The 24800-nt window shown below is 57.2% G+C and overlaps 2 protein-coding genes across 9 annotated transcripts in view; one reads left to right on the top strand and one right to left on the bottom strand.

Annotated features, from left to right (window-relative positions):
• FRMPD1 (FERM and PDZ domain containing 1) overlaps positions 1-21659 on the top strand; it is a 27215-nt gene extending 5556 nt beyond the window's left edge. For 3 of the 8 annotated variants that reach the window (XM_032096723.1, XM_032096721.1, XM_032096722.1), the window contains 17 exons: positions 860-1009; positions 1643-1747; positions 2513-2670; positions 3882-3984; positions 4070-4115; positions 5186-5293; positions 8847-8930; positions 9127-9222; positions 10998-11123; positions 12283-12402; positions 12669-12805; positions 13918-14044; positions 14376-14471; positions 14565-14747; positions 15156-15303; positions 15691-16359; positions 17350-21659. In XM_032096723.1, coding sequence (XP_031952614.1) covers positions 1647-1747; positions 2513-2670; positions 3882-3984; positions 4070-4115; positions 5186-5293; positions 8847-8930; positions 9127-9222; positions 10998-11123; positions 12283-12402; positions 12669-12805; positions 13918-14044; positions 14376-14471; positions 14565-14747; positions 15156-15303; positions 15691-16359; positions 17350-19664 — 4617 coding nt within the window. In that variant the 5' untranslated portion in view covers positions 860-1009; positions 1643-1646 and the 3' untranslated portion in view covers positions 19665-21659. Of the gene's footprint in view, positions 1-859; positions 1010-1642; positions 2671-3881; positions 3985-4069; positions 4116-5185; positions 5294-8846; positions 8931-9126; positions 9223-10997; positions 11124-12282; positions 12403-12668; positions 12806-13917; positions 14045-14375; positions 14472-14564; positions 14748-15155; positions 15304-15690; positions 16360-17349 lie in introns of those variants that run through there. The other 5 variants (XM_032096726.1, XM_032096725.1, XM_032096720.1 and 2 more) reach the window with 5 other exon arrangements.
• On the bottom strand, positions 21131-24800 carry TRMT10B (tRNA methyltransferase 10B; the record flags this gene model as incomplete). The annotated part of the gene is made up of 7 exons (XM_032097135.1): positions 21131-21792; positions 22572-22695; positions 22917-22984; positions 23299-23377; positions 23741-23893; positions 24080-24322; positions 24648-24800. Coding segments are annotated over 7 exons (1014 nt in total), but the record flags the coding sequence as incomplete, so codon positions are not given.

Genomic DNA, 24800 nt, shown 5'->3' with positions numbered 1-24800 from the left:
CTTTCCTTTTTGCAGAGCAGTGAAGGGGAGGGGGTGAGGGGTGGAGGTGCAGATGGAGGTGGTGAGGAAGCACCGGCACATGGTTGGCTTCCAGGCACCCAGACACGGAGTCCGGGGCAGGAAGGAGCCCCTGCAGGCACAGCCTTCCTGTGGCTCAGAAGGAACGTTCAGGTCTTTGGAGGGGAGTGGGAAAGCCAGAGCACTTTGTGCTGCTGGGCAGAGAGGTGAAGTCAAAGAGGCCAAGGCTGCGGCCGCTGCCACGCGAGCGTTACAGGCGCAGAACGCTGGGGCTGACAGGGGACGTGCCAAGCAGGACCCGTCTGCCCAGGCTCCCTGGAGAGATCCTGCGTGTGTGTTCCAGGCTTCTGCTCCTTCTGTGGGCACTTCCTGGTCACCCTCTGAAAAGGGGTCAGATTTCCCATCCTGTCAGCTGTAATTTCTGGAAACAGCTGGATCAAAAGGTCCCCATTTGTGGTTCAGAGATGCTTCTCAGGAGCGGATGTAGGAGCAGTGTGACTGAAGGAGCAAGGTGAATTGTGTTGTGTAAGAAAGAAAGCCCAGAGAGTGCCAAGTGTAAGAACTGCTGAAGGGCTGAATTTCCTCCATTTTCTGCCCATGGCTGAACAGGGAGGAAGCAAAACAGGCTGGAGTGGCTCCCTGTGAGGAGCGTACCAGCACATGTGGGTCCTGCCCTCCCTTCTTGGTTAGGAAATGTGAGCTGGGGGAGGACAATGGGCTGGGAAGATGCTGAGTGGAACAGGTCCAGTTTTTGTTGAGACAAACCTTTCGTGGCTCAGTTGTGTGAGCTTCCAGCCATCTCTGCTGTTCATAGGTTAACTTAGTGATATTTCTGTTACAGCACCATTTCTACCATGGACCAGCAGCCCGCTGTCCCAGTATGACAGAGCATGTCCCTGAGGCACAGAGCTCCCTGTCCCAGCAGAATACACGAGGGAGGAGGTCAGGACGTACGGAACGCCTAGGCTGAGCAGAAGACACGCTGTGAAAGGTGGATATAACAGTTTTGGGTTTGAAATACAAAGAGCTGATATTCTTCACGACTTCTGGCAGATACAGACATATTTTGTTTCATTTTGTGTTAGGCCCACTGACAGCCCACAGTTCTTCCCAGGGTTAGAGCTCAGAGTATTGGCAGGGGTACATGGCTGCAGGCTTCCTGTGCCTTGCAAGGCACACTGCTAGGGTGTGCAGTTACCACTGATGTTTGCAGTCACAAATATCAAACCAGTTACCTGCTTTGGCTGAAGATTCATGGTCTGGTGGGCTCTGTTTAGGGGTGGAAAGCTGACCCAGCCTTTGAACCTCCAAAAGAAGCCTATGGATCCATGAAATCTGTGGAAAAGGAGCACAGATGTCACTGTCTGCCATGGGAGGGTAATGCAGTATGACCATGACACGGATGACCAAGAGCACCAGGAAGGAGAGGCTGGGTGGACAGGGGGGTTCTGTGACTGTCACCACAGGTGTTAACCTTCTGTTAAAGCTCCGGTCTTCACAAGGTGCCAACAGATCTTTGTATTACAAATTAATCGTGAATTAGTGTTGGTAACTCTGAGAGCCATCCAGAAGAGTTTCTCAGTCACTTGTCATTCTGTTTCCTTGTGATTTCTGTCACTTCCAGGTAAATGGGAGATTTGGAGACTAGCTTAATCCATACACGAAAAACATGTAGAATAGAGCAAATGGTAGCAAAATGGCTTCATCGCTCTCGGGACAGCGCACCCAGGTAAGTGTGGTTTTTGTGGGAGGAATATCTATGATCACCTTCGATCAGAGACAGCACAAGGCTGTTCCAATGAACAGGGGCTGGCACAGCCTGCAGATCTCACTCACTGTTTCCGCTCTTCTTGGGAAATATGCACACAGAAAAAGAAATCAACAGCGTTTTTAAGCAACCCCCTTGGCTTCCAGGGACTGATGTTCCTGCCTTGCTCTGCTGTGGTTTTGTGAGGAAGAAATACAGCACTGCTCCATGTGAAACTTGCTCTTCTCGAAGGTGGGGTCATGGTTCTCTTTGTGGGCCCACATTTTTGGGCAAGACTAGGCTGTATTTACCAGGGATCCTGGCCCATGGCTGCTTTCCTTCCCTGAGGTCTGAGAGTCGGCATTAGGGTGGAGTGAACACACGTAAGCTGGAGTGGATCCCAGCAGAAGCCGAGAGCTGTGCATCCTCTCGCTGCCTCGCTGGGTGAAGGTGCTGCTGTTTCCTGTGGATGGAGGTCATGGCTTGCTGTGGGGCACACCTGGGCCTCTCTTCTGTGTGACTACTGGGCTGGGATGACTGGAAAGTTGTGGTTACAACCAGTCTGATGTCCTCAACTTCCTGTGGAGGCCAGGGAGTTGCTGCTGGCTGCAGAGCCGGGTATCCAGGAAACACCAGCCTCAGTGCAGCACGGCAGCCCACTGAGAGCAGGGAAGTGTGTGGGTCCAGGTCCTTCTGAAAAAGAGTCTCTGATTATATCGTGTTTGATTGTATCTCGTGACCTCACAGGGAAAACGTGCCGGTGATGGACAGCACCGGGGACAGCGCAGCCCAGCCCCCCAGCCGGGTCAAAGTCACCGTCACCGTGTACAAGGACCTCGTCCTGCAGCACTACGGCTTTGAGATCTGTCCGAGCCTTCCCCTGACTATCGCCTCTGTCACTGCAGGTGAGCATCCTGTCCTCCCTGGAGGCCGGGTCTGAGAGCCCAGCATGGTCCCAGGGGGCCTAGTGATAAACTCCTGGCAGGGGTTTGTGGCTTCTGAGGTTGGTGTGTGACCCCTGAGTGCTGCCGGTGGAAGCCGGGGTGCCTGTGGCATCTCCCAGTTCTGACAGCGTGGAGCCAGAGTCAGTATGCCGTGGATCCTTGCCCGTGCTTGCTCGCTGCTGACCTTCATGATGCAGAGGGCTGCTCAAAGGAAAGTTCGTCCTGGTGTTTTATCTGAAATGCAGAGGAAGAATTTAATCTTATCTTAGAGAATTTCATCTTACTCCACTGTGGCCACAGTGATCTGTTGCTGAACAGACCCTGGGCTTTCAGCCCTGTAACATGGAGAAGTTTGGTGCTGGGTGCTGGCAGTGCTGAAATCAAGCAGATCAGCTCCTCTAGCTATAGAAGGGAGGGGTGTAAGTCAAAAACTGTGAATCTGTTTCTTATTTATATATATTTTTTAATGGCTACACAAAACCATGTGGTTTTCACTTGTTGATGTGAGTGTGGCAGCCCTCTGTTTGGGGGTTGGTGGGGCTCTAGGCTGGGGCATGTACCCTCTGTCACCTCCCACCCCTCTTTGTGCCCCTTCCTGTGTGAAACATGGTGAAATGATCTGAGAGTTGTGGTGTGTAAGTGGGGGGGTTTTCTGCTGTGCTTTTGTTTTTTCCTAATCAGAAAGAATCAACATTTTCCTAAAGCTGAGGCACAAAGAAGCCTGCCCTTCTGATCCTGTCCTTTGCTGATGGGAGCCCATGGCTGCACAGGCCATGTTTGGTTCCCAGTGGATTGCGTGGTGGGCTGTGACAAGGGGACAGGCACATGCTGGAGTGGTTTTCCATGAGGCAGAGGGAAGCTCAGGTGGGGGCAAGGACACAGGCAGGGACACACCGGCCTGTGTTACCACCTAGTGTCCTTCAACCCCTTTTATTTTGCCATCCAGAGGTGGTTGCTGAGGGAAGCAGGTGCTGGGAGAGAGGAGGAGCTCACAGGGAGTGCCTCTGGACATCCCTAGTGCTGATGTGGCACCTGGGTCAGTGGTGGACCTGGCAGTGCTGGATTAATGGATGGACTCCGTAGTCTTAGAGGGCTTTTCCAATCTAAATGACCCTGTGATCCCCTGGTGGGAGGGGTCTGGCTGTTACTCAGGCTGTGTTGGTTGCCCTCAGGGAGCACGGCCGAAGGGAAGCTGCAGCCGGGTGACCAGCTCCTCATGATCAACTCCACCGCAGTGGACGATGTGTCTGTCGAGCGGGCAGCCAGCATCATCAGGTGTGGACTGTCCCCCATGCCTGGCTGTGGCCAGAGGGGCTGGGGAGGGGCACGGGCCCTGGCTGACCGCGTGTCTCTGTTGCAGGGAGGCCGGCGATGAGCTGCTCCTGACCGTCCTGCGCTGCGCGTCTGTAAGTGGCCCTTCCTTGGCTCTCATGGCACCCTTTGGTATGGCCACAGTCGAGGGGTGGCTGGACTGATGTGCAGGCTGTGAGGGGCTGGCCAAAGCCATGAGGGTGCCCTGAGCATCCTCTACTGTCACACACACCCTTGGAGGGGCCTGGGAAGAGTGGGCAGTGACTCCTCACCGCCCCTGATGCGGGGCCAGGCCGGCCCTGCCATGGGCTGCAGGGAGAGACTCTGAGCTCCGTGCACCCCGGTGGGCTCTGGAAGGTCTGGACGTGCACAGGGGCTCCTCCCAAATCCCATCCACTCTCCCTACCACGTGTCCTCAGGGCAGGATGGGGCTGTGGCAGGCCAGGAGGCACGGGCACTTCTGACAGGTGAAGGATTGGCTCTGCCTGGAAGCTGCGTAGAAGCTGAGGGATTCTGCTACTGTTCTTGGGGACCATCATACCTTACAGGCCACGTGTGCACAGGGATTTGGTGGCATTTGTGCACAGTTCCTGAACACATCTGGTGTCTTGTGAGCTTGATAGGACCCTGTCATGGTGACAGCAAAGTTATGTGACAACTGTGCAATGTGGTCAAGTTGCCTGTGTCACCGTGGGCAGTTTTCCGAATGGTTTCCAGTTTGCGGGACACTGTGGGAAGCCCAGCAGAGCGGGGAGGTGCTGCCCACGTGGGTCTGCCCATCACTGCCCAGCTCTGAGTGTGTTGGTTCAGGTACAGCCGCAGTGCAGGCCAGCTGCTGGCAGAGCCCCGCTGTTCCGCGGGGTCCAGCTGCGTTGTGCCATGTGGGGAGACGCCTGAGCGCAGCAGCTGGCACCGTGCAGTGGCACTGGGACAGTGTGCCACATGCCACACACGCGTCCTGGGCAGCCAGGGCTGGGTTCAGCAGCTGCCCAGGCAGGTCAGAAGGGTCTGTGGCAAGGCTGGGAGCTGAGAGGCTCCCCAGAACCCCTCTCCGTGGGGTGCGAGGCAGCACAGTGGGAGCAGCCCCCGCCTGTGCCCCTGCCCTCGCTGCGGGCTCTGCTCCGCCCGCGGCTGCTGCCCTGACCAAACTCCGCTGTCCTTTCAGGGTGGCCCCAAGTCGTCGTTCCTCACCGCAGAGAAGAGGGCGAGGCTGAAAACAAACCCCGTCAAAGTGCGGTTTGCGGAGGAGGTGCTGCTGAACGGACACTCCCAGGTCGGGGAGCGCGGCTGCGGCCGCGGCTGCGGGAGGGAGGCGGTGCGGGCTCCCCCGGGGCTGGGGCACTGCGGTCGGGGCTCGCTGCTCTGGACACGATCCAGGCAGATGCTCCCTGCTGCTGCCTGAGGTGATCGGGGCCGGGCGGGAAGCACCGGCGGCTCTGGAGGGTTTTGTCTCTGATGTGCTTACTTGGACTGATGGAAAATGCCCACATGCGCTGCTTCTGTCCTGTTCCCCTCTCAGACCTTAAACCGTCCCCTCACCACTGCAGGAGGCAGCTGTCATCTCTCGAAGTGCTAATCCATCCATAGTGACCCCACACTGAGCTGTGGGCATGACAAATCCTGGCCCAGAGATGAGAGGTGAACGCTGGTGTGTGTGCCAGGTTTATGTGCTGTTGGGCTGTCCCCTCCTGGGGACGGGTCACACCATGCTCAGAGGGTGTGTCACTGGTCACTTCACCTTGCTGGTAGGTGTGACAGTGTTCCCGAGCTGGCAGGGTGGCAGCCTGGTGTCATATCCTTGCAGAGGGTTTCCACAGAGCACCCACGGCTGCCTCTGTACCTGACCCTCTGCAAGGTGAGCTGGGTCACAGCTTGCTGGAGGTGCTGCAGACCCAGCACCGGGTTCCTAGTGCTGGTAGCAGCCGATACGGGTCTGCCTGTGCTGGTCTCCCTGGAGCAGAGGTGAGAACACTTGTATCTTCCCTGAAGTGTGAACAGCTTGTGAGCGTCTTCTTTTCTTTCTGTGTAACTTTCTAAGCTCAGTGGGGTGAACTGGGGTCAGCTGGGAGTCATTAGCTCTGCCGAGCTTTCCTTTTGTCTTTCAGAATGAGAGAACTCTGTGGTCAAATCCCCCTCTCTCCTCCCCTGCTCATTAGTGCTGTTCCGCCGTCCAGGTCTGACCAGGCCTTTCTGCTTCGCATCAACGATGAACTGCCCACTGGGCCCTTTTCCTTTTCCCTTCCTGTCTGTCCCTTGTTCCCTGTCGCTGGTGGAACTCTCCTGGTACAGCTCAGAGCCTTCCCAAGGCAGATGTTTCCTCTCTTTCCCTTGTACATGGGCGGAGATGCAGCCAGAGGTGCCATGGGCGTCACTTGCCCACAGTGTGAATGCACATGGGGCCCCCTCGCCTTTGGCCATCCCTGCAGGATGGGCAAGGGTCAGCTATGCCTCCCAACGTTTGCCAGTCTGTCTCTCTGGACCCTGGGATCCTGCCCTTCCTGCCATGCTGCTGCCAGGTGTGCCAGTGCTGCTGCAAGGCTTGTCTCTGCCCTCCCAAGGGCTGTGCTCATATCCCTCGGGTGTCTGGGACCCTGCCTGGGCAGTGTGGCAGCAGGGCCCTCCCTGGGACAGATGCCTCGTGCTGTTGGGAGATGTGACACCCAGATCACCAGGCAGGGAATGGGGAAGGGGAGGATGTGCCCAGGAAGTGGTCCCAGGCAGAGATGCATGAGAGCTTTGGGTAGGACTGATCGTGGGATACAGGCAGATTCGAAATCACCAGCAGACCCTGCTTTTCTTGTAGCTGGGAGCAGACAGAAGTGTCTGCCTGGAGGTTCTGTGGAGCTGTGTCAGCCAGAGGCTGGGCCCTGGTGTCGCAGCCCATGAGGTCTCAGATCTGTGCCAGCCACTGATCACGGGGGTGGTCTCAATGTGTCTGGAAAAGGAGCTCTTGAGAGGTGTGAAGAAGGTACTTCTGGAGGGAATGTTGCACTCTGTGCCTCCCTAAAGCCTCTGTCAACACTGTGCTGAGCTAATCATACCTCTGCCAGTGCAGAGGGACACAATCAGTGTTTAGATTGCTATTCATTTAATGAGAGCGGAAAGGTAGGGCAAATTAATTCGGGTGCTGGGGCCCCACTGGTGTTAGCTTACCTCTTCACCATCTGGACGTGCAACCTGCTTTGAGCAGTGAAGGATTAGCACAAAGGAAGAGTAAATAGATTTGTTGCATATTTATAATTTCTTTCTGGAAAAGCACTATGCACCTCAGCAGCCCTGAGTGCTTAACGGCTGCTCGCCTTTCCATGGACTGACGTACTAAGGCAGCCAAAATGGGCATTATGGCCCTGAAAAACTGTACAGCCTCCTGTTTCAGTAAATATACTGCTCTTGTCATCCTAATGGAGCACGGCTAAGTGATCCTTGTGGCGACGGGAAGGATCCCAGCGGCTGCGTTCTGCAGCTGAAACCCGAAACTCCGGGCTGGGAGCATCAATTATTAATGAGGCTCGCTGCTGTCCTGCCTCCGCTTTCCGCAGACTGATGATGTATTTCTGTATCACTGAGCAATATGCAAGGGACAGGCGCCTGGGGACCCTCGGGCCAGCGCCAGGCAGTGTGTTGTTAGCTGCTGTAACTTGGGGTGCATCAGCCTCACCCCAGGCAGGACAGGAGGGGTATGGCTGTTGAGGCTTTCAGGGTTAATTCATAGTAGCTTCTGATAGCCTTCATGGAAAGAGAGAAACCTCTCTGGGTGTTCTGGCTGGATAATTGGATCTGACCAGGAGAGTGGTGATAATTTGTGCAGATGTTAAGTTGTGCGCTGGCTGTGCAAGGCCCCCTCACATGGTAACTGTGGCCATGGGAGCTACCAGAGGAGATGTGCAGCTGGTGTAAAATGGCACTGCTGTCCTGGAGCTGATGGAGGATCCCACACCTGTCAAAGATGTTACGTGTTTGGGCCAGTTAGCACAGAGGAGTTAGATCCTGGGGCTGGGAAGAGCTGCAGTGTTCTCTTCTTCTTTCCCAGTGGTGACCGTAGGCAGCTTGAACCCCACAAAATGGGTATGAGAGGAACAAGGAAGGGATTCAGGAGGGTTTTATGTTTGCTCTGGCAGTACTTCCAGGGTGTATGGGCTCTCTGTCTAGAGGGACCAAGGCTGTGAGGTTTGTAATGTGTGGCACAGTGAGTGAAACACAGGAGAGATCGTCTTAGAAACACCATTCTTAACCCTGAGACTCTGTTGACAAGATGAACCCTTTAAGTGATGGGAGTCATGTGCTGGTCCAAGAACATGAAAAACACATGCTGAATAGGAAGTCCCAGAGTGGAGGAGTAAACCTCCCCAGCACTGAGCAACCAGAGGAGCAGTGGTGAAACTGGGAGGAAAGGTGGAGGTATTCTCTACTGATGAGTGAGGTGGAGGGCTGAAAAGTGATGCTCTGGGCTGCCCCAGCAGGACAGAGGCCAAGTCCCCAGACCCTTCTCAAAGCACCCAACAGAGACGTTCTTTCTGAGTGTGTCCTCACCTTGGCCCACATTTGGGACCTATCTCAGGACACTCTGGTAGCATCATCTCCTGCTTAGGAAGCCCCAGGGTTACAAATCTCAGGGGAACATGCAGTGAAAGCAGCACTGTGTGTTTGACAGGCTCCCCACGGTGCTGGCAGCGTGGAGGGTGTGGGCAGCGCCTGGGGCGAAGCTGTGACTGCTGCCGGTGGGATGGTGTCAGTGTGGGCTCTGTGCTGCTCCGTGATGGGTGATGTTTTCTGGAGGCACTGCTGGGTTTTGGTGATGAGCAGGGAGGATGGCTTTCTGCTTTCAGTGCCTGCCGGATCCTCCTGTGCCGCTGGGAACGGAACGGTGCTCCCAGGCCACATGCAGCCGCTGCACTGCCCGCAGTGTTACGGTAAAGGCATTTGTTGTGCTCTCTTTGTGTCATTCTGTGCCAGAAGCATAATCAGGAATAAAGCTTGGTGCCATGGAAGAGGGTTGCCAAGGTAGAGAAGGATTTTCCTGGATGCCAGGGCTTGCAGTGCCAGGCAGAGCAGCTGGTGCCTGCGGGCCGGATGCTCGAGGGTCCAGCTGCTGCTTCTGTTCTGCAGGGGAGCTCCCTCCTGTTCATGCCCAATGTTCTCAAGGTGTACCTGGAGAACGGACAGACGAAGGCATTCAGGTTTGAGAGGAGCACCACTGTGAAGGTAAGGATGCTCAGCAGGCTGTTCCCACTACCCCAATCCAACCCGTCAGCAAAGGTGCGGGCAGGGCGCTCACAGCCTCCGGGGTGCAGTGGCCAGCTGGTCTGAAGGGGATTGTTGGCTGCTGCTGGGCACGCTGGGTTGTCTGTGTTAAGGATGTTCCCCTCCTCTGGAGACATGAGCACTGATTAACCCCCTCAGGTGAAAGAGCAGCATGTGAGGGAGTGATCCTCCTGAGTGAAGAGCGATCCTCCCTCAGATCACTTCTGCTGGGGGCATCACAGGCAGGTTGCCATTGTTCCCCTGCAGCATTGTTCCTCTGCAGAGCCATTGATCCAGCCCTTCCCATCACTGCTCTGCTTGGACACAGGCGGACACACTTCCAGTACTTCTGGCCTGATTGTTGCAGCTGCTCAGAGTTTACTGAGTAAGATTTGGCCATGCCCAGTGGTTGGAGGTCATAACTTAAAGGATACGTGGTGTCCTGCACCAGTGCAGATGCTGTGGGAGAGATTCACAATGGACAGACATTCAGGGGTTATCAGGCTGAAAATAAATTAAGGGGAAACGCAAAGGGACTTCATTTATCATGCAGTGAAAACTTTCCTCAGAAAAGGAGGAGTTTGTCTGGTTCATTCAAGCTTCACAAAACCATTGTGGTCTCTCAGGCAAGTGTCTGCAAGTATTTTGACTTGCAGGGTCTGGAAAAGCAAAATAGTGCAATAAAGCAAGGAGGAGGTAGGGAAAGGGGAGGTGAGTGGTAAAGAGAGATTTGAGTGCCTGTCTCCAAGGGTTTGATTTCTAAAGGATGCATTAGCTCTTCGTCTTTGACTTGAGTTTCTCAGCTCTGACATGGAATAAGTTTTCCCAGTTTTTGAGACCAGCCCTCATTAGTGCCCTCCAGAAACACCTAAATGAATAAAATGCTTCCTAAATTAGGTGTTTCTAGAAATTCCTCTGTGGTTTGAGATATCCTGGCTTAAAACTGAGATGAGTTAAACATTTACGCTTACCTCAAGAAGCTTGAGTGACTCCATAGGCTTCTGTTTCACTTTGTGCTCAGTCAAGCCTGTGGTGATACTTTCTTTTTGCCTAAAGTAAACCTTGTTACTTCCATAACAGTTAGTATATTGACAGAATTCTCTATTACAAGTGAAGCACCAGTTTCAGTCAGATTGGCAAGACTTTTACAATTATGCTCTCAAATTCTTTTTTTTTTTTTTTGTTGGAGAGAAGTGTTTTTCACCAGTTCTTTGTAGTTTCTTCACAAATCACAGAATCACAAACTGATTTGGGTTGGAGGGCACCTTAGAGACCATCCAGTTCCAGCCTCCTACCATGGGCAGGGACAACTTTCACTAGACCAGGTTGCTTCAAGTCCTGTCCAGCCTGGCCTTGGACACTTCCAGGGATGGGGCATCCACATCCCAAGTGTTGTAGAGTTCTAGAAAGCTGGAAGAACAAACACAGCAAACACTTGGGTCAAGGGTCACAGAATGTGCTCAAAACCACTCAGCTGAAACCTGTAAAACATTGAGTGTGAGCAGCTCAGGACAGGCAGCTCCAGGAGGTGGATTTGATGCCTATCACACCTTGGAGTTTGCATGTTGCTGAACTCTTACCATGGCAAGCTGCAGCTTCCCCACCTTGTCCTGCTGCCCTGCTGGGATGCATTGTACCTGTCCCCTGCTCCACAGGTCTGCAGGCTGGAGTCACACAGGGTGGTGTGAGCTGTACTGGTGCCACACCTGAGCTCTGTGTGACCCCTGTGCCCCCAGGACATTGTGCTGACGCTGCAGGAGAAGCTGTCCATCCGCAGCATCGCCCACTTCGCGCTGGTGCTGGAGGAGCAGTACAGCCTGGCCAAGATCCACCTGCTGCACGAGGAGGAGCTCATTGCGCAGGTGAGCCGGGCCCCCCTGCGCCCCATGGCCCTGCAGGGGCACTGTCCCCCAGGAACAGAGGCCAGTGAGGGGCAGAGGCAGCCAAGAGCTGCAGGAGTCACCAGAGCAGGGAGCTCAGCCCAGCCCCCTGTGATGCCATCCACCTCTGCCATGGTGTTCACCCACATCCCTGGGGAAGTGGCACTTGGGGAGCACCCTGCCCCGGCTGGAGTGCCCACACACAGAGCAGTACCCAGGGGCTGGTGTTGCCTGGACCACGTAGAGCAGTTGTGGGTGACATCCTTTGTGCCTCCTTTCACATTGGCCCATCCACAGAGGACTGTTTGAGCCTTACAACAGCTTGAGGACAGCTGTGCATGACCTTGCTGTTCACAGTTCCCTGGGTGGTCAGAGCATTCATCCAGGCAGGGGCCACTTGGATTAAGTTCTGAGCCAGGACCTTGTGTCCTGTAAACATGAGGTGAGCTCGTGTAGCCCTGCTGCTCCAACAGTGGTCCTGGGCTCGTTCAGTTTGTGAGGAAGTGCCTGCTCAGGTGTCTCAGCTCCGTGCTGATGGGTTTGTTGGTTGGCAGTCCCCTGCAGAGGGGTTCATGGAATCTTATATAGAACATCCTGAACTGGAAGGTGCACACAAGGATCACTGAGTTCAGGTCCCTCAGTGGCTGATGCTGTCAGACCACTCAGCACATGGGTCAGAGGATTTCCGCTGGGCAGGATTTGCCCAGAATAAAATATGCTGATGTATAACTCAGTCTTGACATTGTATTGACATTACAGTGATGATGCAGGGGTCTGTTTAGGGCTGCTGTGTCTTGTGACTGAGCTCCAAAGCAGAGCAGCCTGCCCCTTTCCCTGCTGTTATCACGCAGCCCCAAGGCCTCTGTCCTGGTCACACTGCAAGCCTATGGAATCAGCGGGTATTTAAATGAAGTGTTGCTGTCAAAAGGCTTCTGGGCTACTGCAGGGAGAAGAAAAAAACAGATGAAGAATCAGAGATAAAATTACAAGCCCTAGCAAAGTCTCCTCGTGTTCATTAAGGACAATCTGCACCATCCCTCACCAGGGGCTTTAAACGATTCCCGTGGGTTTGCAGGAGCAAAGGCTCATTGTGCGCTCGTGGAGGGAGGGCTTGTGGTGTGATGCCCTCTGTCTGTTGCAGGTGGTCCAGAAAAGAGACTCTCATGACTACAGGTGCCTCTTCAGAGTGTGCTTTGTCCCCAAGGACCCCTTGGACCTCCTGCAGGAAGACCCAGTGGCCTTTGAATATCTGTACCTGCAGGTGACACTGGAGCATTCCATGCTTAGGAATCCCTTCTCACCCCATTCTTATTTTTGTTTTAAACCAGAGCGAGCCTCAGACTGGCTCAGCTGTGTGGATGTGAAATGCAGAGCACTTAAAATCAGAGCATTTCAATTCGATCTGCCTTGAAATTCTTACATCAGCTTGTATGCTTGGCTGGTGGAACCCTTAACTGGATGTGTGGTGTCATGTTGGTGGTCTCGTTCGGTCTTCTCCCTGACCCAACTGTGCTGTGTTTGCTGCAGAGCTGCAGCGATGTGCTCCAGGAGAGGTTTGCTGTGGAAATGAAGTGCAGCGTGGCGTTACGTCTGGCTGCTTTGCACATACAGGAGAGGATCTATGCGTGTGCTCAGCCACAGAAAGTGTCCTTGAAATACATCGAGTAAGTGCACAGGTTTCTGTGTTCTCTTGTGACTAAGCCTGGCAGAAGAAGGAGCCAGCCACAAGCGGCATCAGCTCGCTGCTTGCCTGGTGTTTAGCTCTGCACAGGACTCCAGCGGGGACTGCAGCCTCTTGGCTGTGCTGCTCGTTTTAGGGCAGGGTGGCCTCGTGGGTCTCCCTGTCCCTAACCTGCTGAACTGCCAGAGTAGTACAGACAGTGAACCACTGGGTGTGTCCCCAGGGAGAGGGAGGTTCTTACCTGTCACAGGGGCAGGGACTTGAAACTGCAGATCTCTCACACAGTGACGGTTACCCAGGCTACTCCTGCCAGTATTGATTGCAGTACCTGGAGAGAGGGGGTATAATCATCAGCTTTGCACAGGCAGGACATCTCTCCATCCACCAGAAGCATGCCAGGTATACCTACTTTGGGCAGTGATAGATCCTGTGAAGTATTGGGGTCTGTGGGGAAATGACCAAGAAATACTTTCAGGAGGAGCAGGTGTAACCCATGCCATGCTGCACCTTGGTGCTCTGACACTGCACCTGCCCTAGACAAGCGCTGCTCCACGAGGCAGTGACAAGCTCTTTGTTAATTACCAGGCCCTGGTGTGGTGACGGGCAGTGCTGTGCACTCCTGTGCAGCCAGATGTGCCCAGCTGTGTGCCGGGAGCGGGGGAGAGGGGCAGTGCTCTCCCCTCAGGGGTGTTTAATGCTTGGGCTGAATAAACTCACCAGCAGCACCCATGGCCCTCATTTTGGGTCCAGGAAACTGAATGTGCTGAAATGTCATGACCTTGTCACCAAAGCAAGGTGCATGCAAGGACAGTATCTCCATCCTCTGGATGATGAGAGGAGATTGGAGCTGTCCTGCTTATGAAGGCTGTGAATTACCTCCTGTAAAACCATGTGAAAAGGGCCATTCTGCATCAAAGTGCACATTGTCCATCCCGCTCCTGACCCGGTGGCAGGTGCAGGTAGCGGAGAATTTGAGCGAGTGAGGCCAGTGGGTGTGTTACAGCCCCAAGGCTGCCTGCTGCCTCTGCCCTGTCCTGTGCTGCTGGGGCTCGGCGTGGCTGGGACCCCCTGTGTTCCCTCCCCTCTCTCTGCCAGGAGGGACTGGGGAATCGAAAACTTCATCTCACCCACCTTGCTTCGAAACATGAGAGGGAAAGACATCAAGAAAGCCATCAGCTACCACCTGAAGCGGAACCAGGTGCTGCTGGACCCTCGGCAGAAGGTAGCGTGCAGCCCCGGCTCACAGAGCCTCCAGGCTGGTGGCAGCGTCCTCCCTCCGTGGGTCCCCTCCCTGTGTGCTGCTTGGGGCTTCTCTCCTGCTTCTCATGCTCTGTGCCCATGCTCCCTGACCTCCCTGCATCATGTGTCTTGCTGCACTTTGCTCTGGGGTGCCAGATGCCCGCTGGGCCACATGGGACACTCCACGGACACCTCTGTCGCCTGTCCAGGCTGAGCTTGATGTGTTGGTCAGATACCCAGTCCTGCACCAAAGAATGTCTCCTGTCCTGCAGCTGCCTGTGTCTAAACTGTGTTTCCTCTCTTGCCAAACAAAGCACACGCTCACAGCAGCCCAGGTGCGCCTGAGCTACCTGCAGATCCTGGGAGAGCTGAAGATGTACAGCGGGAAGATCTTCAATGCCACCCTGATGGTATGAGCTGTTTGTGTGATTGATTTTGGTGTGCTGTCCTGCTGGTCACACGTGGCCAGGTTTTATTGACAGGTTTAACCTCTGCCCCTACAGCAGCAGGACAGGGAGTCGTATGTGGCATTGCTGGTGGGCGCCAAGCACGGAGTGAGCCAGATCATCAACAGCAAGCTCAACATCATCACGAGCCTGGCCGAGTTCCCCAGCATCAGCAGGGTGGAGCTCAGCGAGGAGTCCGAGCGAGTGAGCACGGTCAAGATCTACTTGCAGGACCTGAAGGTGAGCAGCTGTGTGGGGACAGAAGCACAGGGGCAGTCACTTGCACCATCAGCTCTTCTCAGAGGCTGAGGGTGTCACCAGTATCAAAGGCTTAGAACAGACTTGGGAGGGAAAGTTCATAGGAAAAACCAAAAAAATTACTAGAGAGAAGTGATTCTTCCTGCTGAGGAAAAGGGATTCTTCCTCCGTCAGTGAGACACACCAAAGGCACAAAACACAGGAAAAATAAATTACTCCTCTTTGTGCCTCCTTCAGAAACAGAATGAGGGAGGTATGAGATGGAGGGGGTGCCTTGTCCTTGTGCAGCCTGTTCGTGCAGACTGTGGTACAAACAGTATTTATTTATTCTAATCTTTTTTTACCCTTTTCTCCCCTACACCTCCAAAAAATAAAACTAACAAAAAAAAGCTGCTCACTCTGCTGCTGGAATCAAACAGTGCAAAGGACCTGGTCTGCCTCATCGTTGGTTACTACAGACTCTTTGTGGATGCAAACGTCTCCATATTCACGTGGGGAGAGAAAAAACAGCAACTGCACCGTGTCTCAGCTGAAGAAGGTTTAACAAAACAGCCTTTTTTTGACAAAGCATGGGGAGGGAGTGGGTGGATGACCCTGGGAAAAGCATTATGTGGGCCTGGGTGGTGGCACCTGCATATGATTAAAGCTGGACCTGATGATCTTGGAGGGCTTTCCCAGCATTCATGGTTCCAAGATTCTGTGATATCTGCAGGCTCTTGGGTGTCGCAGACCGAGGCTTGGGGCGTGGGGCCACCCGGCAGCTGCCCTGCAGCTCCAGGGCTGCTGCTCCGGGGCAAAAACACCCCACAGGTCTTCCCTTGCTGGCTGGTGAGCTGGCAGCGGCTGAGCCCCCCGAGTGCCCGGGGCAGTGTCTGATCCCCCTCCCCACGCCCCGGATGGGCTGACGAGTGCGTTTAAATCCCAGGGTATGAATCCCGAGCCTGCAGCGACTCTGAAGATTCCTGGGACCCGGATTCCTCCTCCGAGTGTCGCACGGACACGGCTGTGGCGTGCGGCAGTGAGGAGGGGCGGGGGGAGCCCCGCAGCCCCGGCGGGAGCAGCGCAGAGCCCCAGGCTGGAGGGGGTGACCCGCGGGCCGGGGGTGACAACGCCACGGACAGCACATCCGAGGCGTCCGACTCGGCCAACACCGAGAGCCGAGGGGTCAAGACGAGCGGCTCCAGCGACTCCGTGGATGCGCTGGAGGAAGATGAGTTGGAAGCGTGCTCTTCCTCCAGGCCAGAGCTATTCCACTTCTACGCGCCGACCGTGCAGGAGATGAGCAGCGCGGACCGGAGCTTCGTGCCGGTGCGTGCCGCCGGGAGCGCCGACTTCTTCTGCTTCCTGCAGGTGCCCGGGGACAGCCCCTCGGAGCCGGGCGCGGCCGGGCTGTCCGAGGCGGACCCCGGCGGCTGCTGCAGCCCGGGCTACAGCGCGTCCCCCGCGGGCAGCGCGCAGGGCGGCGGCGCCGGCCCGGGGCACGCAGGGCCCGGCGACCTCGTCCTCAAGCCACCCCCGGGCTTCGGGGACTCCAGCTCCGAGGAGGAGTTCTACGATGCTGCGGACAGGCTCAGCCCTCCGGACGCGCTGGCAGGTAAACACACACCCCCGTGCTGCAGGTCCTGCCTCCCGCTGCCGGGGCTGGGGTGCTGCCTCTTCCCCCCCCCCAGTCCTCCCGCGGGCTCGCCTTCCAGCTCGTAGTGGTTTCTCCAGGACTTCTGAAGGACCTTTGAACGCCCGTTCTTCCCAGGCCACTCCTCAGCACTGTTACAGTGACATTGCAGGGGGATTTGTTACCGCATGCAAGCGCTGTGTGTTGGGAAAAGTCAGTTTTCGGAGGAGTGGCATTCTGGAATCTCTGCTCTCTTCCTCTCAGCTAAGGAGACCCCAAACCTGTAAAACATTGTTCCGTGAACCCCCAAGATCAAAGGTCGTGTTCAGTTCAGAGGCTTGTTACATAGATGGGTCAAGGATTCCCAGGGCTGGCAGCTCCCTGGCCATTGTATTTTCTCAGAAATGAGATGATCCTTGTTTCTGGAGTAATCAGCTCTTTCAGTATTAACTGAACCTCTTAAGAATTTGATTTGTGCCATTAGAACAGTTTTGGCTTTCATATTATTGCACAGTCACTGTACTGTGTTCAGGAAAAACCTGTCTTCTCTGGAAATTTTTATCATCTAAATATCCAGCTGGGAACCTCTGACTGCGTTTCTATTTGATGACAAGCCCACAGCTGTGGGCAGTGCTCTTGTAGTGCTGCTGCTGTCCCCAGGTGTAACTGGGGACTTACAGCCGTACCTGCCTTCTGGTGAGGCGACTCCAGAGCCCTCATCACTACCCCTGGCCTTCAGTCCTTGTAGCCACACACCCAGGCTCTGCCTTTTTCGTGGCGTCCAGCCTCCAGTAGGTACTTGATCACGAGAGACCGTTTCCTTTTGCCCTTGGGAGCCAGGCATTGCTGCTGGGCATTTGTGTCTGTGATTCCAAGTCCTGTGCCAAGAGCTTTTTGGCCAACTGTGTAGGCAGGTGGATATACTGCTGCCCAGGACGGCTTCATGATTTCCATGTTTTTTCTTGCCATCAGGTTATGATATGGCATCCTGGGAGGGTACGGAGAGCTCCTCCTGCATCCCAAAGAGGCTGAGGTGCTACAGCCTGGGGGAGACCCCATCCAGGAGGGAGAAGCACGGGCAGGAGAAGGAGCTGACCTACACCAAGAACCTGAGGAAGAGAAGGTCTTTCCTGAAAACTGACTACACCTCTCAGGTCAGTTTCCCTGCAGCTCTCCCAGGCTCTCCACAGCGCTGCTGCTCCTGGCCACCCACTCAACCCTCTACAGAGGACACAGGGAAGGACATGGACATGGGGCTTCCTCTGGCCACCCAGGCCCAGAGGGACCCTGCTGGCTCAGACCCTTGCTCTGACCTGATGGACATGGAGCCTGACACCACGGAGACAAAGTCAGTGAGGGAATGGGTGGTTTCATCCGTTTCGGACATTCACCATCCTGGTGACCAGCGTGGGGAGGTGGACCTCCAGCCAGCACACCCCCCTTTGCTGTCCCTGGAGGAAGCTGAGCCCCTTCCCAGAGGTCAGAGTGGAGCTGCTCAGGAAAGCTCCCCAAAGGAGGCAGATCCCGGGTGTCTGACTGAGGAGAGCCGTGTGCCCACGGGAGGCTGGCAGACCAAAGGGGCGCAGGAGGGGGGGCGTGGGGTGGTGGCCACCCAGCACAAGGTTAGTGTTGTGCCCTCATCCTGGGATCCAAAGGGGACCTGCCCCCCTGACAAACTCCTGCTACTGCCACCAGCTCCTGGCCCCAGCATGGCCCCTCCCTGGGAGCTGGCCCAGGACCAGGGACCGCTCCCTGCGAGTGTGGAGCCTTCCCCCGCTCCCTGTCAGGAGAGCCAAGCCAATGGTCAGAGCTGTATCACTGGCAAGGGCAGCACTGATGGTGATCACTGTGCCGATGGTCAGCACTGTGCTGAGAGCGAGGGCCGTGCTGATGGTCAGCACTCTGCTGATGGTCAGTGTTGTGCCGATGGTCAGTGCCATGCCAACAGCAGCAGCGATGGGGCCGTGTCCTGGGCGAGGAGCCCACAGGTGGTGAGTGGGGAGACCCTGTGGAAAGTGCATGAAGGCCACGTGGGGTTCCCAGAGGCAGCCCAGCTCCTGGCAGATGGCAGCAGTGCCTCGGGGCCCTCCTGGCTCTCGTTCGGGGTGAGGACAGACCCTGTGTCACCCAGCTCACTGCAGGACAGGGTGGATGACCCATGTGAGCCTTTGGCCTGTCTGAGGACCAGCGGGTGCGTAGGGGCCAGTGCTGTTGGAAGGAAGATGCCAACAGCCCCTGCTGGAGCAGGCTGCAGCAGGGAGCTGGTGAGCAGCTCTGGGCTGGGTGAAGGGCAGCCCACGAGAGATGCAGATATGACTCAGCTAGAGCCTAGATGGGCTTCTCTTCCCAGAGAACAGGCTGCGGGGCTGGGGAAGGACTCCTGCCTGGCTCCATCTGCAGCGCTTTCCCTCTCCTCAGTCCCAGTTCCCTTGGGGAAAGGAGCAGGAGCCCACGGGGCTGCAAAACACTCCTTCCTCTGTCTTAACCCCGAGGATGGTGAGCAGACCCCTTCACCCCGAATCCCAGCCGGGCCCTTGGGCTGTTCCCTGGCACCACGTGGGCTGGAGAGCTGTGGCTGCCGGCTGCCCTACATCAGCTGCTTCCCCCAGCCCCACAACCAGGGGGAGCGTGACACCAGCCCCCCCCAGTTTCCAGGGCCCCTCACCACCCCACCCTCTGGCAGCTGCAGCCTTCCCAGGACCCCTGGGAGTAGTTTCCCAGTCTCCATTGCTGGGGACGGAGCAGGGCAGGACCCCCACATCCGAGTGCTTGGGCAGCTGAAGGACCAGGCATGGATGAGCCCTGCGGATTTCTCCCGCTTCCTGGCCTACACTGCGGAGCTCCAGGAGGTTGTAGGGAAGCTCTGTGGGAACCAGGCAACCCACCTGCATGACCAATGTGCAGAGCAGGGTGCAGAGAGCAAGGGTGCCCTGGGCTGGGCTTCCCAGGACCTGCTGTCCAGCTGCCAGGCGCTCCTGAGCACAGAGCAGCCTCTCACAGAGATGCAGCGTGCGCTGAGGGCCACATTCGACCGCCTGGTTCACCTGGCAGTGACCTGCTTCCAGGTGACACACTGCCGGCGCTGCAGGCAGAGGCAGCAGGAGCTGGGAGCTGCGCTGGGGGATGTGGTGGGCACCTACCAGCAGCTGGTGCAGGCTCTGCACCAGCAGCTCCATCGGCAGGTCTGCCCTGAGCTGGGCACCAAGCTCCTTGCCCGCCAGCACACGGCCCTAGCAGCTGCTGTCTTCTGTCTGCTGCAGCAGTTCAGGGCATCGCCGTGGATGTGACAGGCTGGGTGGGGTACACGAGGGCACTGAGGGCAACAGAGCCCAGACGTGTGCCCTCTTTCCACCTCAGGCTCTCTCCCAGGCGATGTTTAGCCCAGGATGGCCACGGGAGGATGTGCCCACACCTGTTGGCTGGGCTCCCCAAGAGCAGCCGTGCCCTGGGGTGCTCTTGGAGCACTTCAGTGTGTGTCTTGCCCAGGGCTCATCCCTTGCCTCCCACAGGCTGTGCAGGTGATCAGTCTCACGGTGTTGTCTCAGCTGCCTTTGTCACCCATGGGGAAGGGTGGGAGCCTTTCAGCCTGCCTTTCATCCACTCTGCTCTCCAGGCAGGCTCCGGACTAAAGGCACATCGAACCCACCCTGGCCTAACGTGAAGGACCCCAGGTGGCTTTTTCCACCTTCTGCGGCTGAGGGAACACAGTGATCCTGTATCAGCTGCTTTTCCTTAGCAGGAGAGGGCTGTCCCAGCCAGGGCAGCTCCTCTGCTGCCGTGTGCTGATGAGCGAGACAGGCCCTGATCAGCTCCACCCCACCCTCGGAGCTGCTCACGGCTCGGTGTCTGCCAGAAGGCAGGGGCAAGCCCCGACACCGTAACGCTGTGGTCGGAGCTGTGCAGGGGCTGTCAGTCGCTGCCTCGGCGAGGACCAGCCCGGTCTCCCTCCCACCCGGCGCACCGAACCTGGCCAGGTGTGAGCTGGAAGGGGTTTTGCTGTGCATCCCCGCGGGGCAGCACTGCAGTGCCCTTGGGGGGAGGGGGCAGAGGCCGGTCCCTCACTGCTGAGGTCAAGCCTGGGGGTGTTGAGGGGCGGCTGCCTTTCCCCAGGGCGCTGTTGCTGCAGCTGAGCGTGCTTAGGGTGACAGGGGTCTGCACCAGCAGCTGAGGGGCAGGGGTGGGCTGGAGTGATGGCACCACCTCTCCCCAGGCACGTAGGGACAGGAGTGTCCCCTGGCTCTGGGACACCAAAGGGGACCATCTCCATATCCAGCTTGCCAAGAGCCCCCAGGGCACAGCGACAGGCATTTGCCAACACTGACACCACAACACCCTGAGTCCTTGTTGTGGCTTAACCTTACCTTGGGCTAACCCTGGCTTGGGTTAAACCACGACAGCCCCCCAACAACTCCTGCGGACCCCGCTGTCACATGCACTTGGGCACAAGCCCCAAGGCTGTGAAAGGGTCTTGCTGTGAGAGAGGAATGAAAACACATAACCAAACTTACCTCAGATGACCTTCAGGTCCTGCTGCCACTGGCCACGAGGTTTTAGGGCTTTCGGCAGCAATGGCTGAGGTAATGTATCAACTCAGCTGCACCCAACACACTTCCTTCTGTGGCTGTGGCACGTGTCACTGCTCTGTGCAGGGCACGGCCGAGCCCAGGTACCTCCCAGCAGGGATGTGGGGGTCAGGGACCTGTGTGTGTCAGGTGTGACGAGGTATTGCTCATCAGTAACTGTAGAAACACAATGGGGATCTAAACATTTTATTTTGTATTAGATGCATACTACTAGCCAAAGGCTTCAACAACTCACCTAGTCTTCACTGGGTTTAAGTTGTTGGGACATAGTGCCCTTGGGAGCTGCTCCCTGTCCCGCACTCTCCTGCAGGAGCAGCACTGTCCTGTCCCATGGTAGGGGGTTTTCCTTGCCCATAAGCTTTGCAATCCTAACTTCACCTTTCTCTGTTTCAATAAAATGAAGAAAACACCTTAAGGCTCTCCTCCCCATCCCAGAGCAAGTGTAGGTACAGGAGTCACAAACAGCTGCAAAGAAGCAAAACTGAATTCCTGTCAGTTTTCACTTGATCGCAGGCTCCACCAGCTTTTGTTTCCTGCTCAAGGGGATGGGGATGTCCAGCACCACACTCCTGAGGTAGAAGGTGTCACTCCAAGAAGGTCCTCACACTGCTGGAAACCAAGCTGTCTGCTGTGCACAGTCATGCTGGTGCTTCCTGCCTCTGCAGCTCCTCACCACAAAATAAAGCATTTTCTTGGGCAGCAGTGGTGCACTGGGCTGTCTCCACCTGTTCCACTGTATCCGGTAGCACATAGCCTTTTCCAGAGGAAACTCCAGCCCTCAGGGCTGCCGGCCAGCTCCGTGTGTTGTAGTAGGTGGACAGGACATCAAAGACTGTCAGGAGCAGAGAGATATTGAGTCACACAGGTGCTGTGAGGATGGTGGCAGCAGCTCTACAGACACCCACTGAACACGAGGGAGGTGATAACAGCTGACCCAGAGAGGGTCCCCATGTACCACCTGATGAGCTGGTGCTTGAGGCAGCTTACCTAGGGGCAGACAGCTATTTTGGAGAGGACTTTAGGGAGCTCTGGGCAAAGCAAAAGTGACTGTGTCAACTAGAGCAAGGTGCCACCCGTCACTGTTTCGGCTGACATGTACCACCTGTCGGTGTCCCCCCTGTAGAGAGCCACACCTGCTGTGCTCCCACCATCACTCCCAGGCACTTACACCCCACCCCATGGGCACAGAGCCCCCAGCCACTTCCACTGCCTTGTGTCGATGGATGGAGGGGCAACACAGTCCTCACATTAGGGGTAAAAGCTTTGAGGAACTGGCCTGGGTCATGAGCCCCTCCGCAGTCACCAGCAGAGAGACATTCGCCTTGCAGAGGTGAAGGAGCACGAGCTCATCCTCTGCTGTGAGCAGGTGTGCCAGCCCATCGGGGTACAGGACACCAATACCCCTCCCCACCATTGTCAGACTTGGCTGAGCATGGCACAGACCTCAAAACTCCCATCCCTCCGCAGCCTGTCCCTCCAGCAGCCCTCCAGCCCACTGTCCCCTGCCTTGTGCACAGCTTCCCAGGGAGCACGGGATTGCGCCCGGCCTTTGGATCACACCAGACCCTAGGGTGTCCCCCGGGACCCTGCAGCCCCGCTGCAGCCCCTCACCCTGGTTGATGGCCAGCGTCTCGGAGTGGTAGTTCCTGGCATTGGGGGCTTTCACCATGTACTCGCGGATGGGGAGTCGGGCTGTCTGCAGGGACTGCTCCCGTGCCCGCCGCAGGGTCAGCTGCTGCAGGGGACACACGGACACGCTGACACACAGCGTCCCATGTGTGGCATGAGCAGCCACAGAGCCAAAACCCGCCCTGGGGCTCGTGGCACCCACACTGCTGCAGCCTCTCCCAGCTTGCTGCTGGGCCCAGGCAGAATTTGAAGAAAAAGGGATGGGGAGGCAGCCGCAGCACTGGGATGTCTCTGGTCTTGTGAAGGAATGGGGCAGGCATCACCCACCTTGTGAATGCTCTCATCCACCAGCCCTCCCAGCACGTACACCTTGTCCGGATCGATGTCTTCAAGGACTAGAAATAGGACATGCACTGGCTCACCACCACACAGCAGTAAATCCTGCAGGACACTGCTCTGCCAGCAGACCCCACGTCCAAGGACAGCAGTGGGCAGAGCGCCCTCGCCCCAGGGGCTGAGGCCTGGGGGCAGATGGGTCCCACCAGCACAGATTTAGCACCAGATGTGAGCACACAGCACACCCTGGCCAATGTGAGACAGCCTATGTAGGAACGACTTGCCAGAAGCATGGAATAGCCTCAAAAAGAAATTTCTAAAAGCCAGCCTTTGGCTCTGTTTCTCCTTTGCCTAAAGCATGTGAAATATTTACCGTTCTCAGAGTCAGGAGTGAGATAAACAATGGCATCCAAAGGAAACAGGTCCAGGTAACTCTGTGGGGTTGTATCCATCTGAAAACACCAGACAGAGTGAAGCAGCCAGTTAGCCCAAGGTGCATCTGACAGAACAAAGCTCCCTCCCAGACACAGAGATATCCTGGGACTGACACTACTGCTTTGGACACACAAACTAACTCCTAAAGATCTTGTAGATCCTACAGATCTCCAGTGACCCAGGGTTTTTCTTTCTCAATTGGAAAACGTTTTCTGTTCTAGGCACTGACAGACACACTTCTAAAAACTCCATTAAATTCTCTCCTCATCAGAAGTTCTCAGTGCGCTCTGAGGAAGGGAGAGCAGCAACAACTGTCTAATTTTAAATAAGATGCAGAGCACAGGGCTGAGCTCTCCCTGATCCCGTAGCCAGACCCTCACCAGGTATCCGGCGAAGCCGTCGTTCATGCGGAAGCACTGCTCGTAAATCGGCGTCCCCGCCGCGAACCCCGTCAGGCACAGCCAGAAGGGCCGAGCGGCGCGGCGGTTCGCCCCGTAAAGCCTGCGGATCTGGGAGGCGAGGCGGCCACTCTCCTTGGGGACAGAGCGGGACGGTGACCCCGAGCCCGGGGCTGGCGGTCCCGCCGAGCTCGGTCACACGCCGGCTGGGAGCCCAGGGCGGGTCCTGCCGAGCCCCCGGTGCCCCGCCCGCGGCAGGGACGGGTACACGCGGAGGGCAGCATGTCCAGGACCCCCGAGCAGCCCCCGGGACCCCCGCACCTTCTCGGTCATGCTGCCGCCCACGCCGAGGTCCACGCAGAGCCGCGGCCCCGCCGCCCGCGCCTCCAGCAGCCGCTCCGTGGCGAGGGCGGCCGGGACCCTTCCGCTGCCGAGCGCCGGTCCCGGGCCGATTCCGTCCGCTGGTGCCCGCCGTGCCCGGCGGCGCTGCCGCTCCTGCCGCCGCTTCCCGCGCCGGGCGGCGAGAACCCGCTGCCAGCGCCGCCGCTTCCGCAGCGCGTTCCTCTGCGGGAGGGAAGCGGGCACGGCGCTCAGCGGGGCCCGGCGCCGATAGCGGCCCCGCCGCCCGCACCGAGCACGGCCCCTCCGCACGCACCGAGCACCGAGCGCGGCCCCTCCGCACGCACCGAGCACCGAGCGCGGCCCCGCCGCCCGCACCGAGCACCGAGCGCGGCCCCTCCGCACGCACCGAGCACCGAGCGCGGCCCCGCCGCCCGCACCGAGCACCGCCCCGCCGCACGCACTGAGCACCGAGCGCGGCCCCGCCGCCCGCACCGAGCACCGCCCCGCCGCCCGCACCGAGCACCGAGCGCGGCCCCGCCGCCCGCACCGAGCACGGCTCCTCCGCGCCGTCCGCCCGCCCCGCGCTGGGACCGCCCGCGGCCGAAGGCTCGATCCGCAGCAGCCGCAGCGCCTCGGCCGCCACCGCGGCCGCGGCCTCGGCCTCGGCCTCCGCCTCGCTCGCCGCCGCCGCCGCCGCCGC

The sequence above is a fragment of the Corvus moneduloides genome, chromosome Z (genome assembly GCF_009650955.1).
Source record: "Corvus moneduloides isolate bCorMon1 chromosome Z, bCorMon1.pri, whole genome shotgun sequence".
NCBI lineage: Eukaryota > Metazoa > Chordata > Aves > Passeriformes > Corvidae > Corvus > Corvus moneduloides.
The sequence above is the reverse complement of the archived record's forward strand: the minus strand, read 5'-3'. Positions and strand labels throughout refer to the sequence as shown.